The sequence below is a fragment of the Struthio camelus genome, chromosome 1 (genome assembly GCF_040807025.1).
Source record: "Struthio camelus isolate bStrCam1 chromosome 1, bStrCam1.hap1, whole genome shotgun sequence".
NCBI lineage: Eukaryota > Metazoa > Chordata > Aves > Struthioniformes > Struthionidae > Struthio > Struthio camelus.
In genome coordinates, this window is record NC_090942.1 from 139,534,892 (window position 1) to 139,551,079 (window position 16,188).

The window sequence follows — 16,188 nt, forward strand, 5'->3', positions numbered from 1 at the left end:
CCCCTTGGTTTCATCTTTAGACAGCTAAGGCTACAATAAAGCTATCAACTTAAAGCAACTCTTGTTTCATTCATACAGATTTTTAAGTAAAATTAAAATGAATTATTCTTGCTTTATAGTTCAAGCCCAAATATAAGCTATCTAAATACTGGATAATTCATATTTAGTTTGTGTAACACATGCAATCTTCTTCTAATTCAAACCATACAGAAAGCAGTAAAAGACTACAATACAGGGTATCATGAACACTGAGAACAGTGCTGATAATGTTCTGAAGCACATCTGTGGTAGGACCACTAATGGTAGGAATTAAAAAAAATATCATTTTGTCTCGCTGATTTTTTACCAGGTGCAGGTTTTTCGTCTTTGTACAGAGAATACTTTGCATCGCCACCAGACCCAATTCATTTTAAGTTTCCAACAGCTCCATCTGCTGTTGTCACTACACTTTTTTTTTTTCACTAAAAGGCCTTATATTGGTTTAACTTTCAATTAAACCCATTCTGTTAGCATTTTCATACTAGAACCATCTGAGAGTTTTGGCTCTTCAGTTTGTATTGATTCTGTAACAATAAATTTCAATCATTGTTTTAAGGAGTTTGTCAAGTATTGTCTTTAAAATGCAAACAGAAGACCTGTAAGATTGGCCTTCTCTTTTAACAGAACTGACGCACAAATCCTAAGCATTTAGATGTGCCCCAGAACTGGATAAATGGAAATTTATATCTGCAATTCAACAGCCATTGAAGTCTAGTATATTGGAGTAAGAAAGTAAAGCAAAGTCTAGTCTGGTCATCAGGCTGTGGTTTCATAATCATTGATACCAGATCTGTGTGTTACTGGATCATATTTGATCCAGATCAGACACAGGCACATGATTGTATTTCTGTCAAGTTAGTCAGATCACTAGTTACAGAGTTGATGCTAGTTGTGCACCGACTGCAGGGCAGATATCTGTAAGGTCTACCAGAATAAAGTTAACTTGTCAAAATTGATTTGAAATGTCAGAGAAAGCGCAGTCATCACATAGCATTGTACCACTGTGTGCCCAAGACTTTTTCTATCCCATACGTAGAGGCCTTAGGCTGAATCATTCACTCACAGCCTCAGGTGCAAATGAAGAAAAAAGCCAGCAACTAGGGTCTGTTCTCAACTGCAGCTCCTGCTAGGGACAGAGAAGGACTGTGAAACCAGGTGCTCAGGCACTGAAATGCTCTCTGAAAGGAAGTGGTGAAAGAGCAATGTCTAGGTCATGTAAGAGAGGATCATCCACAACAACTTCCAGTAGACCGTGAGTAGCTGTCACATACTGGGAAGGACAGAGACGTGATCCATGTGTAGAAAGCTCAGGGGCCCAGAAGCCACTCCTGAGTAAGCTCCCCGGTTACTCCCTCGCCCACACTGTAGTGAGACACAGGTGCTGGCAGACACAAGCACAGGCTCTTCCTCTTCTTCACTATCCTGATTTGAGAGAGAAGGAAACCTGGGCCCTTGAATGGGGAGAGAGTTGTAGTTCACAAAGGTCCACAAAGGATGACTGAGGGAACAAGATCTCAGGGTGTGCATTAAGGGCAGAATACAAATGTGAAACCTAAGAGAGAGACAAAGAATTGCTGATCAACTTCTCACTTCTATTAGCAAACTCATCTGCCTTGGATATCCTGCTTGGACAGGACATGTGCCTGCAAAATGGAAAAACAACTTTCTGGAACTGAAGAGAGAAATCTGACTTGAAGATAAGAAGCCATTTTTTGCAGCTTGCATTTAATAGTCATTCCCTTCATGGACTGCACTGCAGTTTATTAACCTTTCACCTTGAAAGCTTTATTTTAAAAAGCACATTAACATGTCATCTCAACCAGCTTCTGCAGGATTTCATCAGTAAGGGAGCTCGTCTGTAAGAAAACCTACGTGGCTGAATAAGAAAGTCATCATTTTTCTTGGCTGCTTTTTGGGTGGTATTGCAGCCAGATAAGGGATTGACTGTACACCAATAAAAACCAGACAGTATCAACCTTTTTAAGGTATTAAAGAAACCTGTTACATCATTTTTACTCCCGACCATGAAAAATAACTGCTGAAGTAGACAGTTGGTCCCTCACTCCCTATTTGTAGGAGTCTAAGAAGAACTGATAGGCTCTCCAGTCTTAATTAGTATATAAAAGCAGGTAAAATGAAAGGAGCGTTCCTCATTTCCTTCAGAACCAAGGCTCCAAATACTAATTCCATCCTCACAACAGAGCACATGTAATTCCATTATGATCAGGGAGTAAAACACCATGTTTTTTCAAACTCCGTGCTGGGCTGCTCCGGGTTATCTTCTTGCTTAGTTTCAGCAATTGATCTTGCTCCATGCTTACAACTACAGACGCTGAGTCTCCACCTAGTAGTACTATTTTTCACTATATTTTCCATTTGGAGCTTAAAGTATTTTCTACTTTCCTCAGAACAGGGAAAGACAATTTCCTTCACTTTAAGCCAGCTGTGTATTCACTGTCCCATCACTCTTTCACTTCCTGACACTTTTTTTCCAGCAGCACCATGGCTACCTACCTCATCGTGGTATCAGGCTCTGGAACAGCACTACTTGGCAGCTTTTTTGTGAACTACTTTGTGAACAACTGATCACCTTTTTTTGTAAATTACTGATGTTCTGAGGCAATAAAACCATGTGCTTTAGACATACCACCTATAAACAAATGTGTAAATTAAGTTCCGCATTCGTGATTTTGTTTTATGAGGCTCACAGAAGTGTACATACAAAATTTTGTTAAATATACAGATTTCACCTAGTATTTCTTTAAAAACAGGGTATGCACGTTAAATGATCTCTGCAGGACTTGTAATATATCAGCTTATCCACCTAGAAAAGCTACTCCACCAAACTGGTATGTTTCGCTCTAGGAAAATATGTCATGGAATCCATGTTGAGGGCAGCCTAACAGAGCTCAGCATGAGGGGAGGCTGAGCGGGAAATGATATAGCACAGTACCTGGCATAACGTTTTTCTTTATTTTCAAGAACACTGAACTGCTCTCCTTGAGGCAAGATGACATCTGCTTGCAGTACAAAGCCACAGGAGTCTCTTTAAGTCTCCATCTTCTCTCTCCATTAACTCAATTTATGAGGGTGCTTTAGAGAGCATTCTACAACCAGGCTTGGAAGCAGTAATTTTTCTGCTGTCACTGATTTAACATCTTTACTCTCTACTTTACATATCCCACAGTCTTACTTTGACCTTGTATGTACTTTAAATGAGGGAATGAACGGATCAAGCTTTGGCATTTAGAAAGGAAGCAAACTTGATTCTCTCTTCATCCGTTGGTCCCTTCACCATTTCACCTCTTATCAGGGCAGGGCAGACTCTGGATCCGCCCAGAATCAGTTACAACTTTATGAATAAACAACTCAACAACATAGACAGGGAAAATGTGAGGTACTTGGTCCTTGTGAAACAACTGTGGATAGAAAATTCATCAATATATTTGCCAAGTATGCAGTAGCAACGATTCCTTTCCTTTCTTTTACGATTTTTCCTAAGCTTGTTGGTAGACATAAATTTTTCAGGATCATTTAAAGATGACAGTGGAAGGAGGCTGCTGGTTTATATGGGATTGTTTTGTGCCAAAGATATGACATTAAACATAACTAGATACGTTTAATGTAGAATGTAGATGTCAGAACATCACAGTTAACGTGCAGAGGTCAAAGGCAGGAAAACTTAGCCGTAATACTTTTCCTGACCTTTAAAAAGACATTCCAGAGTTTATGGCCAACTGCTGAGAAAGCTCTGTATCCTGTCCAATGTTCAGATAAATACAGACAGCCCCGAAATCATAGCTGCTGTGGCAGAAAGGGAGGTTTCTGAGATAATATGGTTCTCTCCTGTGGAAGGTTTTGTGTCAGTGTCCTGAATTTGCACAGTGGTCAGCAACAGCTTATGGACCATGGCAAATTCCACTTCCTTTGCTGAATAGAGGGGCAGCTATGTTGTATGGCAATTAAGGATTTCTCTGTGGATTTTGCAAAGATCACATACAAAGAATTACAGTTTCTCTAGACAGCACACGAGAAATTTGTCAGCAATAGTAGCCAGTCTAAGAAGAAAATAAATCATTTTTCAGATCAGTAAAAACAAAAGTATTTCTTTCTGACAGCTAAAAATGCGGTGACTACTACAGTTTGATTCTTCAGGGCAGTCTGACCCTGAGGCAGCTTACTGATGTGAATTACCAAAGATCATGTGGCGGGGTGCGGGAGCTGAGAACTTCAAGGTGCTTTCCTCCTTCTATTGGCACTACTTCAGTCTCTCCTAGATTTAATCCAAGGCAACTGCTTTACATCCAGGATCCCATTTCTACTGAGAAGTAGGACCCAAACGGCCCACTGGTCCCCTGGATCTTTGCTTCACAGCAGGATACCTGCCGCTGCAGGTCAGCAGCCCTACCACTTCTGGCCTTATGTTCAGTTTCTCACCCTGAAATGCGGATCCTTGCCAGGCATTCCACCTACGAGGAGCGCTTGATGATGAAGTCAGATGCAGCAATACCCGTCTTGCCTCTCTGAACACAGCAGAAAATCAAACAACCAGCAGTGATTTTCTTGTTCAGCACACCAACCCCTTTCAGCACTTCCAGTCCCCAAAATGAAGTGCTTGATTTCTTCCTCCGTCTTTCTCTAGATCACCACCTTCAAGCTTGGTCTGTCCAAGTTTTAATCCAACCTATGATCCAATCAGCACTTTAGTCGATGTCAGTTAGTACTGTTATTATCTGTGCCACAGATAATTGCACAGGAGTGATGATGAGACTGCATCAGGCAAAATTCGTATCGGAAATCTTACTCGGGAGAAGTAGCTGCCAAACGTAATTTTAGGAACATATAGGAAAGACATGAACACCACATAACATCCATTCTTGCCAGGGAGTAACAGATGTGCCAGTGCAGGAGTTGGTGACAGCTGATTCCAAACCGTTTTGAGGAGACTGGAAATACACAGCCAAGCAAGGCCAGCTCAGGTTTTTTAGCAAATCTTACAGTATTCAGTTTTGTTTCTCAAAGTTAAAACTCCTAGAGTGCTTATAAGAATGATGGTATTTTTATTTTTGGTTACAAGAGCAAGTTTCAAGCATTTGTGGCAAAGACTTGAGCACTTGTGGCAAAGACTTGAGCACATCTTTAGAGTTCCTGTTGTGATGAACAAAGCCAAAGAGTAAAGCAGAAAAGCCTCCCCGCTGCGGTGGGCGGGGAGCAGCCTGAGAAGTTTCAAAACAATTCTGTTATTTTACAGCGTGCAGCTCACTTTCATAGACTTTTGACTAACAGGGCTGGGCTGGGTGCGTCCACTGTCTTTCAACACCAACCTACTAAGGCAGGCTTTCCATTGCAGTGGCTTCCACGCTGGTTTAGGGGACTGGATGCAGCATCCCATTCACCAGGGCATGGGAGCCTAACTGGGACAGCAGAAATACTGAGGTTAGGCCTCCCAGCTCAAGGCACTTACTTGCACGCCTCAGCAGGACACCTGCCCACCCCAGGCTCCCCACACCTCAGGTGGGGTAGCCCTCCTTGGCAGGTGCCCGGCTGGGTACAAGGGAACAGCGTGCAACAGGCTGCTGACCAGCTCACACCAGGCAACTCCCTGCTCAGGAGGTGACCAAGGGCAGCAAAACGCAGCGCTACCCTTGGAAAGGGCAAGCAAGCACGGAGGGAACTGAGAAGGGGACGTGAAGGAAACCAAAGCACATTCACACTGCAACGGCTCTAGCCAGAACCAGGATTTATTAGGGAGGCGAGGGGGAAGAGGGGGAAGAGGGGGAAGAGGGGGAACCGGCAGTCCGCAACCGCCTGCCCGCCGCGCCATGACCCCGCTCCCCTCCCCCCCGTCTCCGGCACGCGGCGCCTAACGGCCGGCCCCGCCCGCCCTGGCAGCGAGCGAAGGGTTAAAGCGAGCGTTGGGCGGGGCGCGCGCTTCCGTCACGTCCCTGCTCTCCGCCGCGCTCCCAGCCGTCCCCAGGCCCCTCCCATTGGCCCCTTCTTTTCCCGCCTGACGCGCCGCCGGGAAAAGGGAAGAGGCGAGCCGCGCGGTTGCCGTGGTGACGGCTGCCGTGCCCGGAAACGGCAGGGCGCCCGGGCGGTGCCTGCAGACGCGCCGGCAGCCGGCAGGTAGGTGCATGCGCGCGCGCGCGCGCGGCCCCACGCCTCTCAACCCCCCCTTTCCCCCAACCGCCTCGAGGCGGGCCCGGTTGCCCGGGGTGATCGCCCTCTTAAAGGGGCCGCGGGGCCGCCCCTCGGCTGGCGTCGTTGGTGCCGCCGGGGTGGCGGCGTGGCCTGCGCGGCGGCGGCGGCATGGCTGGGCCCGGCGGCGGCGAGGGGGTAGCCGACGGTAAGGGCGGCCGGGGGGGCTCCTGTCAGCGAGTGACGGCGCCTCGTGGTTGCCCCCGCAGGCGCGGGCCGGGGATGGCGGCCGGGGGGCCGGCGCGGCGGGCGCACAGCGTCTGCATGGTGTCGGACTTCTTCTACCCCAACATGGGGGGCGTGGAGAGCCACATCTACCAGCTGTCGCAGTGCCTCATCGAGCGGGGCCACAAGGTCCTGGTGGTCACCCACGCCTACGGGGCCCGCAAAGGCATTCGCTACCTCACCAACGGGCTGAAGGTCTACTACTTGCCCCTGAAGGTGATGTACAACCAGTCCACGGCGACGACGCTCTTCCACAGCCTGCCTCTGCTCAGGTACATCCTTGTGCGAGAGAGGGTCACCATCGTCCATGCCCACAGCTCTTTCTCTGCCATGGCCCACGACGCGCTCTTCCACGCCAAGACCATGGGCCTGCGGACGGTGTTCACGGACCACTCTCTCTTTGGGTTTGCAGATGTCAGCTCGGTGCTAACCAACAAACTTCTGACTGTGTCCCTCTGTGATACAAATCACATAATCTGTGTCTCTTATACAAGTAAGGAGAACACAGTGCTGAGAGCAGCTCTGGATCCTCAGATAGTCTCTGTCATTCCCAATGCTGTAGACCCCACCGACTTCACTCCAGACCCATCAAGAAGGGATGATAGTACAATAACGATTGTTGTTGTCAGCAGACTTGTTTACAGAAAAGGTAATGGGGGCCGAAATGTAAGTTTACTTTGTTTTTTTGATATCCATATCTGTGGTATGGATTAACTGTGAAATGGGAATTTCCCTATTGTGAGGTGATGATTCTGAATTTTTCTATCTATGCATTCAAGAAGAAGAAATTTCAGTCTGCACACTTGGGGTTTTGAGGTCTATGTCTTCCAATGAAGATCTTGAAAAACTGAAGATTTTGCCATTGTAAAATGGAGGGTTTGGCTTATACTGGGAACCAAGTTTAGGGCCCAAACTATGCATTCTATTAAGAATGTGTTTTTACAATTGTTTTTAATCAAGCAACAAGAACTTGAGTGGTTTTTTTCCTTCCACATTTGTCTCCTAATAGATTAGAATTTGCCTTTTTTCATAATTTTATGTCCAGCAATACAGCTGTCCTTCTGAGACCATGGCTTTTTTTTTTTTTTCCTCTCCTTTCCCTTCCTCCCAAATAGACTTATAGCACTAGGCTACCTTACCATTCTAAAATGAAATACAATAACAACTTACTTTAAATTTTATACTCTTAGGTATAGATTTGCTTAGTGGTATAATTCCTGAGCTCTGTCAGAAATATCCAGATTTACATTTCTTAGTTGGAGGAGAAGGACCAAAACGAATCGTTCTGGAAGAAGTCCGGGAAAGATACCAGCTACATGACAGGTTTGTTCTATGCATGTTTATGGTCTTTTAATGTATTTTAGGGGTGGGGAAGACAGCAGCAACTCTCCTCCTGTCCCTCTTCTCTGCCAAAGAAAGAAATCCAAAAAACTTAGACTGGAGGAGGAGATGAGAATCATTGAGGGCAAGGCAGATGCAGCACACACTGATTGATCACTTTAAAGTTGGACCATGATCCTGCAGGCTGATTCTTATGAATAGACCCTGTGGGAACCTTCAGCAGATTCAGAGAAAATCTGAATTAGACATAAGTTTATTCATATTCCTCTCTGAAATCGTGATGTTCAGGTTACCTCTGCTATATTACCATATAGTGCTATATGGTGTTAGACAGCTAGTTGGTGTGACTGCTGCTCATGAGGATGACTGCTAGTAATTCTGGAATCTTCTTTCTTGTTGCCATTTCTGCTTTGTTGCATTTTTTTATTTTTAGGTCAAACTTTTCAGGATAGTAGTTATCTAGTATGCGTTTTCATGGTGCTACTGTGTTACCAAAGTGTTTCTATGACATATATGTGTCTATATATTTCTTTGGGATTTTTATGAGTAGTAGTTGTTCAAAAACAATTTTGTACAGCAAATACAAGGTTCTTAATTTTCCATTTCCTTTTTACTTCTTCTTTTTTTTTTTTTTGAAGTATTTGGGGTGCATCTTTTAAAAACAAAACAGTTTTCCTTACTCCCTCCTACCAAAAGTTGGAAATTTAGCCTTCATCAGCCTTAGGATATCCTTAGCTGTATCTAGTTATTGCTGTATGTTCTAGAGTGCTAGGTTCACAGTGTGCGTTTTGGAACATCTATGGACAAACAAAAACTTACTTCAGTTCTTTTGAAGTAAATGTGTAAATGGGTAGTGACTACCTGAACACTATCCAAGAAATTTCCCTGCTTGTTGCTTCTTTCAGTTCAGTGGGGAGGAGAGGCTCTGAGCAGCCTTCCATTGTGAAACTTTGCAGCCATCCTCACAAATGCCACTACTGCGAAGGCTTACACTCTCCGGTTTTCTCTTGCATCCAGTGTTCTGCATCTCTCACTGTAGGGCCTCTATCTTCTGTTGCCCGTTCTGTTCTTCAGTCTAATGATTCCTCCCTTTGCTTCCCCCTGGCATGGAAGATAAAATTGCCTGCTAGTATTATTCTTCCTTCTCCCTCCTCTGATTTTCCAATCTCTCCTCAAAATAACAAGTCCTGATTATTGATGTCCTAAACACTTCTTTCCCCTCAGGCTTTGAAATTGATCAGACCTGACATTGCAAATTTATATAATACATCCAAACAAAGAAAATGATGACAAATCTTATTAACTGCATGAAGCAATGTTCTGACAGCATAGTAGCAATGTTTGGAAAGCAGTTGCCATTAAAACAGAACAGGAAAAACCCTTCCCCTAGCTTCATATTTGTAAGTTTTGTGTTATGTGTGTATATGTGTGTGAAAATAAAAAGCAGAGTCTTGAATTTTTTTATTGTTGGCAAAAATGTAAAGAAACTAGAACAGAGGTGTCTGTGTTATTTTTCTCTCTATATATGTGCATAGTATGGGAACTATACATTTTTTCAGTATATGGTAATATTACATAGCATGTTGACAGTGCATATCTAGTGGCTATCTTTATTCTTTTTCTTGTATACAGGGTACGTCTCCTAGGAGCCTTGGAACACCAGGATGTTAGAAATGTCCTAGTCCAGGGACATATTTTTCTCAACACTTCTCTCACTGAGGCCTTTTGTATGGCAATAGTGGAAGCAGCGAGCTGTGGTTTACAGGTAAGTAAAGCCTTTAACTATATAGAGCGCATGTATCCATTTTAAACAAAGTTCATGATTTAGTAATATGTACTTGATGACATTGTATTTCATCTGAGGCTCTGTCTTTACAAAGGTGAGCAAATATTATCCCCATTTACAGATCACCTGGAAGCTGAGACAGAAGTGTTAACCGAAACTGCTCAAGCTCCCAGAAGAAACTTGTGCAGAGCTGGGAATAACATGTAGATCTGCTAACTCTCAGTTCTCTGAACTAACCAGACTGCCTCTCCAAAATGCTTTTTTGTATGTACTCCTTTACAGAGTTTTGGGGGAGTTGTTTTTCATAAAGGTTTACTTTGACACTATTTAATGAGAATGTGGAGAAAAAAGGTTCATGAGCATGGCTGACTCTGGCCAGTCAGGAATATTGAATTACCAAGATAAACCATTGTATTACAAGTGTTTTCTTCCTGGATAAAGCTGACATTCACTTTCCTATTTTAGCTGAGGATATATTTGACTTCTCATTTTGGGATTCCAGATGGAGAAGAGGGAGAGAGAGGTTACACTGGAGCATTTACAATAATGCCTTTGCTGGCTAATCTACAGCTCAGATTAACGATTTAAAAAAATAAATAAATCAACAGCTATAAAGGACTGAGATTGTTGTATTATAGTCTAAAGAGTCTTTATTTAAAAAAAAAAAAAGACTGATCAGAGTATCTAATATACAAGAAGTACAGAAAATGTGAGAGACTGATTTTTTTTTTTTTTTTCCCTTCCACTATTCTTTGATAGTCGTTATTATCTAGTTGCTGCAGTCCTTCCCCCAATCATCCATTTTCCTCTCTAGAGTTGGGAAAGTTCTGTAATTTGCTTATTGTTGCCTACTGTTTGCAGATTATAATGTAACATGAATCTTAATAGCATCTTGTTTTCCTTTAAAAATAATAATCATATTAAAATTACTGAACTTTTAAAGAAATTGTTGTAAATGTTCAGTAGCCTACAAACCAGAAACTGAAGGTGGATGAGGTAAAAGTGTCCTCTCCAAGCAGACATTACAGTTTCCATGAGGGACTATGGTCCAAAATCAGATTACACAGATTTAGTTGCATGCTGTGACAAACACCTTTAGGAAACGTAACTGTCTCATGAAATACTCGATAGATAAAATCTTCTGTTTCACCGTGCTACCAAAGAATTGTTCTGAACTTAGTTACAGCTAACCTACCATGCTAGGTCTTTTCTAGGGCCTGCACCTTCAGTTCTTAGGAAGGTAAAACTCCTGAAGCATGGTATCAGTCTTTGCCTTCGTGGCATCTAGTAATTGAATTTTTTTTCTCTTCTTAAGTACTGCATCCAAACAGTGTAATAACAGTATCATCACTGCATTTTGTTGTTATGCACCCTATGCGCTATTTGTTTTGTTTCTTTCAAAGGTGGTGAGTACGCGAGTTGGTGGGATTCCTGAGGTGCTTCCAGAAAATCTTATTCTTTTATGTGAACCCTCGGTGAAATCTTTGTGTGATGGATTAGAAAAAGCTATTGCTCAGCTCAAATCAGGAACGTTGCCGTCTCCAGAAACTGTTCATAATAAAGTAAAAACTTTTTATACATGGAGGAACGTAGCAGAGAGAACTGAGAAAGTACGTATAAGTTTTGTTTTTTTTTTTTTTCCCCTCCCTCCTCAGTACAGTTCTGAAAAGTGGCTTCTTTGAAACGTTACTATGTACATTCTCTGTGTAATGACTCAGTGAGCTTCCCGTCAAGCACACTTGCTTTTCCCCTAAATACACCTGCCACAGCTAGATTTTTTTTTTCCTGTTTGTATTCTTCTTGTGCCATAACAAAAAATAGATAAGCATTCTGAAGAACAGATAGTGCCTTTAGTTATTTTTTTACTCCAAAGTCTTGCATATTAAGTAACTCTCCTGGCATAACTGGAAAACATGCTTTATAAGATGTATGAAAAGGAAAAAGTTCTTGACACAGGTTATTATGTTACGTACAAAAAAGTGGTTTAGAAAATAAGATAGCTACATTCTCAATACCAGTGGATGTAACTAAATATACATAAACTGTGGATGTAATGAAAATAAATTATCAAGCTTTTGAAGTCACACTTGACTTTTTTTTTTTACTATAAATTTTCAATTTCTTAAAGCGAAACCGAACTCTGAAGAAAATATTAGTGTAATTGGAAAAGGATTGCATACAACTTATTTTATACAAAGGATAAGTGTTGGTTAGCTCATAATCAACTCATCTGTAGGATGAAATCTGTAAAGTTCTCAAGGAGACACAATTCTTTGTATATTTCAAGGCTCTTTGAAATATGTATTGTAGGTATTTGTTTCTGTTCTGTGAAACACAGGACCACTTTTTTAGTTGTTGTGGCTAATATGTATATCAAGAAGTCACTAATAGGATGTATTTGATTGTCACATTAATTTAATTTTACCATACTAAAAATTACTAGTGTTTCTCTAAATAAAAAGTCAGTATCCTATTCTAATTGGTTTTATTGTTTAGAAGCAGAGATTAGAAGATTGCCCACTCATCCATGAGTTCATCTTTCTTTGTACTGAAAATGTAGTAATTGCATGTTCAAACTCTGTTTTCCTCTGACTGGTGTGAATATGAGATTAGAAGCTAATTGAAGTAATTCAGAAAAACCTCTATACAGTATTAGATGAGAGCTAAATTTACTGTCTTCCTATTTAATAAAATACTTTTGAGTTCTGTCACAAAGTCGAATATTTTCATTTTTCTCCTCAACGATTGTGTAAATACATGAAATTTCTACAACAGTATTCATAAATCAACATTTAAAATCTACAAAGCTTTTTTAGGTGGAACCATCCAGTCTAATAGTTAGGAGTAAGTAATGTATTTTGCACACTGATGACAAAGTACTGTCTGATTTTTGAGGAAGAAGCAACATTGTCTAAAGATTTTTACCTTTTCATCTTCTCCTTTAGGTATATGAGAGGGTTGCAAATGAACTGGTTTTATCGATGGATGACCGACTCAACAGGCTAATATCTCACTGCGGACCAGTGACTGGTTATATTTTTGCTCTTTTTGCTGTTCTGAACTTCCTTTTCTTGGTGTTTCTGAGGTGGATGACTCCAGATTCCATTATTGATGTTGCAATAGATGCCACAGGTCCTAAAGGTGCATGGACTAAACAGTATTTCCTTGGTAAAAAAGGAAGAATTAAAGATGAAATTTTGAATTCCTAAAATGCTCAAGATGGAGAGAGGACAAAAAAAAAAACCAACCATCGTTCACTAAATGTTTAAAGCTTGCTGATAGAGACGTTATTTTAAGAATTCTTTAGTTTCTTTCTGAAATTCTTGGAAAGAAACTTAGTTAAATGTGCTACCTCAATTTAGGATTAAGTGTAATTTAGTTTTGGACTTCTGGAAATTTATGCACAAATATTTTGCACTTAAAGCTGGGAGAGCAGATGGATTTTTCACAGCTTGGTGTCAAAAGTTGTTGAGACAAAAGTACTAGATTTTTCTCCACAACTGGAATATTTTAGAAAGAGTGAACGTAAACATTTATGGTATTTGGGAAATAGAAACACAAAAATTATTAGTGTGACAGTCTTCTGTCTGCACAGCTTTATTTTATAGTTCTTCCTTTCTCTGACTGAATTAGATCAACCTGTTGCTATGCCACAGATTCATTATGGATTTTCTTACATTTTCAGAAGTGCTAAATTTGTCCCGTTCACTTCCCCATGTGAAAGTGAAGTAAAGCATATGACTCTTATTTTATTTCTTAAATACATAGGTGAAGGAAAGGTAATACTTAGAGACTAGCATAATATGATATAGCCTTCAGAATCAGCTCAGGCCTGAAAACTCTTCCAACAGTCTATGCCAAAGTGTGAAGTGACATGTGTGACAGAGAGCGAGAGACGGAGAATCTCTGAAGGACTAGACAAGTACCATCGTATTTTTTCCCCCTACTTATGACATAAATGACATTTCAATCCCCCTCTGGGAGGGACAGTATTTAGTTGTGTGCTTTCACCTAGACACTGTCAGGTGTTCTGCTGGTTCTGAAAGTTGAGTCTTCTTGGGGAAAGTATCCCTTAAATGGAAATAACCAAGACATATATATATACTTGTCATGTAAGAAATGTGGCTTCTTGCATCTGTTAGCAGCCCTGCGTAAGGCATAGCTATACCTGTGACAATAGGAAGAACACACGAATGTGTGAGAGGAGGCAAAGAGGAGTAGGACTTCTCGCATTTATATTGAACAGCTCTCAAACTACTCCTACCTGATGCACTGAATTAATTTCTCTTTCAAGCATCTCGAAAGACTGAAAATTTCTATGATTTTTATGACCTTGTGCATGCTGCAATTTTGGACACTGTATTAATATTAAAACTGTGCAATATGAAAAGATTGTTTTGAAACCCTTGAAGGGTAGTATTTAAAAAAAACAACCTCTGTCAGTGTCGTCTTGTTTCTGTTGAGATGCAAATAACCTAACTTTTGCTGTTTTATAATTTAATCAAACATATTTTCATGAAGCCTTTGATATTTAACATACAATAAGTGTTGTCTTGCAACTTGAATTTTTTTTAAACTTTACATTAAAAGTGGAGATCAGCTAAAATGGTGCCACACAGATTATTGAAAAATAGGTGGAATTAAAATAATGTTTTACTTCTAAAAGCCTTCCTGCCCCATTCCTCCCCCTCCCTTTTTTTGGTAAGGCTACAACTTTTTAAAAAACACTGATAATCATTCCAGGGAAATGTTTTTATATGTATTTTTAATATATTTTTTTAAATTCTGTGGGTTTTTTTTTTCCTTTCAGCATTCTACAAACACAAATCAAACTTCAGACAGGAAAATGATAATCTATTCAAAATACTTCTATGTTTTTTCTTGTGCAGATCATTGCATATTTAGGTATAACATAATAAAACCTAGTTATAGTCTTGTGTAATTTACAGATTATCTAAAAGTTTATTTACCCTTGTGATAATGCATGGATATTTCCTTAATTGTAGGTTCCCACATATTAGAAAGTACAGAAATATACTTAATTTTACTGCTTCCCATCGCTTGTCGTTCAACCTCTTACAATAAATATGACTGATTTTAAAAAACATTTTGCACAAATTGCCAGAAAAAATTAATCTGTAACTGGTTTAACTATAGTTATACTGTTTCTCAAGTAATGTAACTTATATTGCACATAGCTCTCTGCAGGACTGATTCACTTACCTACCTTATGCAGTGAAGTAAAAGATGATGTCATTGAGTCATTCACTAGTTGTCAAAAGCAAAAAGCAGCAATGGGTGAAACGGAAAGGTTTAAAAAAAAAAAAATGCAACAGTAAACAAGTGAGCAGAATTAATGAATACATTTTAGGAATATATATTCAGAAAATGAATAAAATAACCATTAAAAAATTCCAGTTGTGCTTGTATGCAACATTTGATCATTGTGAAATACTAAAAATATGATATGACATAAATAATAATACTGAGTAATGTCTTGCATGGAGCAAAGCCTTCTGTGTGGAGGAGGAGTGAGGAATACCCAAACCCTTCTATTTAGAAGCCACATTGCTCCCCTTCATAGAAGGGACCACATAGTCTACCCAGAAGTGTTTTTACCAGCTTTATTTCTGTGATGGGATTCTTAAATGGATCTGCAATGAAATTCCATTCCATAGGCACAAAGGAGAAATTGTTTCCAATACACTATATGCATACACTGTGAATTTATGTATAGATAGCATCTTGACAATTGAAGATGGTATGTTAAACCAGAGCAAGTATCATGTAAAGTATGAATAAAAGATTTATCTTCGAAATGGGGTATTAGGGGATGTGGATATGTCTGTTAGAAGAGAACTACACTGTAATGTACTTATTTTTGCGCTCAAGTTTTTATGCATCTTTTAGAAATAAACTTATTTTTCCCCTTTTGATATTTATTTGTCTAGTCCTTTTTCATATATGTTTAGACTTATAAACAAATAATTATAATGTTACATCTTTCTCTGCTGATCCAGTAAAATACAGGCTTACTGTAAATAGATTTAAAAAATCATTCCCAAAGTGGTTTTACAAACAAACTGTTAGGAGATTCTCCTATTTTTTTTAATTTGTTGTATGATTTGATGTCATTAAGTTACTCTCAACACAATTTTTCTAACATCCTTTTTGGCATTCACTAGTGCCTTTGACTTGTACAATTTTTCTAATTACTCTAGTATTGGTCTAGTGAGTTGGATAACTGGTCAGTTTGGAACTGAATGTACCTTCAGCAAGCTTGCAGATGCTACAAAACTGGGAGTGGTGGCTGATACAGCGGATGGTTATGCTGCCATTCACAGGGACCTCAGTCCCTGGGCAGGAGTAACCCTTTGCACCAGTACAGCTGGAGGCTGACTAGCTGGAGAGCGGTTTTGCAGAGATGGACTGGGGGGGTCCTGGTGGACACCAAGTTGGACATGATCCAGCAATGTGCCCATATGGCAAAGGCAGCCACCAGCATCCTAGGCTGCATTAGGCAGAACGTTACCAAAAGGTCAAGGAAAGAGATCCTTCCCCTCTCTGCTCAGCCCTACTGAGGCCACAGCTGAAGTGCT

General features: G+C 40.5%; 1 protein-coding gene across 3 annotated transcripts; it reads left to right on the forward strand.

The window, feature by feature from the left end:
- Positions 1-6,060: 6,060 nt before the first annotated feature.
- On the forward strand, positions 6,061-15,525 carry PIGA (phosphatidylinositol glycan anchor biosynthesis class A). Of its 3 annotated transcripts, none has more exons than XM_068919613.1 (6): positions 6,061-6,165; positions 6,679-7,111; positions 7,653-7,785; positions 9,436-9,568; positions 10,993-11,199; positions 12,535-15,525. In XM_068919613.1, the coding sequence occupies exons 2-6, from the start codon at positions 6,682-6,684 to the stop codon at positions 12,796-12,798; spliced, it is 1,167 nt and encodes a 388-aa protein (XP_068775714.1). In that variant the 5' UTR covers positions 6,061-6,165; positions 6,679-6,681; the 3' UTR covers positions 12,799-15,525. The 3 variants fall into 3 exon arrangements, with proteins under 3 accessions (XP_068775714.1, XP_068775707.1, XP_009667561.2); XM_068919606.1 differs by having other exon boundaries at positions 6,075-6,165; positions 6,447-7,111; XM_009669266.2 differs by lacking the exon at positions 6,061-6,165 and having other exon boundaries at positions 6,271-7,111.
- Positions 15,526-16,188: the final 663 nt, after the last annotated feature.